The sequence below is a fragment of the Pteropus alecto genome, unplaced genomic scaffold, assembly GCF_000325575.1.
Source record: "Pteropus alecto unplaced genomic scaffold, ASM32557v1 scaffold155, whole genome shotgun sequence".
NCBI classification, from domain to species: Eukaryota; Metazoa; Chordata; class Mammalia; order Chiroptera; family Pteropodidae; genus Pteropus; species Pteropus alecto.
Window position 1 is genome coordinate 21510922 of NW_006438113.1, and position 1383 is coordinate 21512304.

Sequence of the window (1383 nt, forward strand, 5' to 3'; positions counted from 1 at the left end):
TTGGGGCACATTATTCCCTCTTTTAGGAATGGGGCTAGTTATTACAGAAATCAATCAGAAATTAAGCAGGAGAAAATGACACTTGTATAAATCTCATCTATCTCTCCCTTTCTCTCCTCTCTTAAAAACCAACTTGCCTTTATGGTTTTTGAGTGAATATAGCAAAAAATATTTTCCTACCTCAATGTTGCCACTTTTTAAAAGTATTGATGCTCGTTTTGATTGTATATAAAAGATTTTGATGTGTTTGAAAATTATTTGTCTTATTCGACCTTGCATTTCTGAAAAAGGAGTTAATAATGGTTCTAAACTCCCTTCCTGACTGGCATTTGGTAAAATTTCCAACAGTGTGCTAAATCGACTACAAATTAATACTTCTAAAAATTCCCTTAACACTTTTTAAAATTCCAGCCATTTTTTTTAAACTGTTGAATTAAAACAGAAATGTAGAGGAAATTAACTGATTGATGTCTTATTAAGTCATCAGAATATGAAAGAGAGGCTCTTGAGAAAATATCAAGAAAACGAAAATGACCTTTTGTTGTTTAATTAAAAAAAAATTTCACCTGCCTTTTCCCATATCTTCAAATTCTTACTTCCTAGTGATACCTACTGTATAGGTTGGAAGAATGGTAATTTCATTGATGCCATTGTAAAATAATGTAAATTATTTAGATAAGATTTTAAAGGACTTAGCAGATAAAATTGTAAATGATTAGGAAGATAAGACTTTCTAAATACTGATAACATGAAAAAAGAATAGTTATTCTGATAGTTCCTTGAGCTGTTTCTTTTCTTTTTATTAATTTTTAAATTGCAGTTGACATTTAGTATTATATTAGTTTCATATATATAATATAGTGATTAGACATTTATATACCTTACAACGTAGCTGAGCTGTTTTTTTAGAAAGAAAGGCAAGTTTGGCATGTAGAAAAATTTGATTATGACATCTGGTCAAAATGAGTGAGTGAAAAATATTTAATTTACTAGGCAAAATTTTTTTTAGTTTGTTGGTTGAGTACAAATATGTAAAGTACTGCCTGATAGATGTTTCTTCATCGTTATTTCTTTATAGTGAAAATATTACATTGAATTTAAAGAATCAGAATTATAAATGTGTTCATTTGAGAATATGTCTCTCTTTTTTCCCCTAGGGAGCAGGAGCGTTCTGAATATGACGTGTAAAAACTGGATATTAATTTCCACTACTACCCCCACAAGTCTAGAAGATGAAATTGTGGGACGACTTCTAAAAATTTTATTGGTTATCTTTGTTGACTTAATGTCTATTATATATGCTGTTGTAACTTCTTAGAAAGCTAACCTTTCTTACTTTACAAGTAAATTTCATATTGAATTCCTGTAAATAAAAATTAGTAG

At 29.0% G+C, this 1383-nt stretch overlaps 1 protein-coding gene across 1 annotated transcript; it reads left to right on the forward strand.

The window, feature by feature from the left end:
- Nucleotides 1-1174: 1174 nt before the first annotated feature.
- Nucleotides 1175-1383, forward strand: MRLN (myoregulin). Its single transcript, XM_015592199.2, has one exon. It carries the CDS (start codon nt 1178-1180, stop codon nt 1316-1318), a length of 141 nt encoding a protein of 46 aa, XP_015447685.1. The 5' UTR covers nt 1175-1177; the 3' UTR covers nt 1319-1383.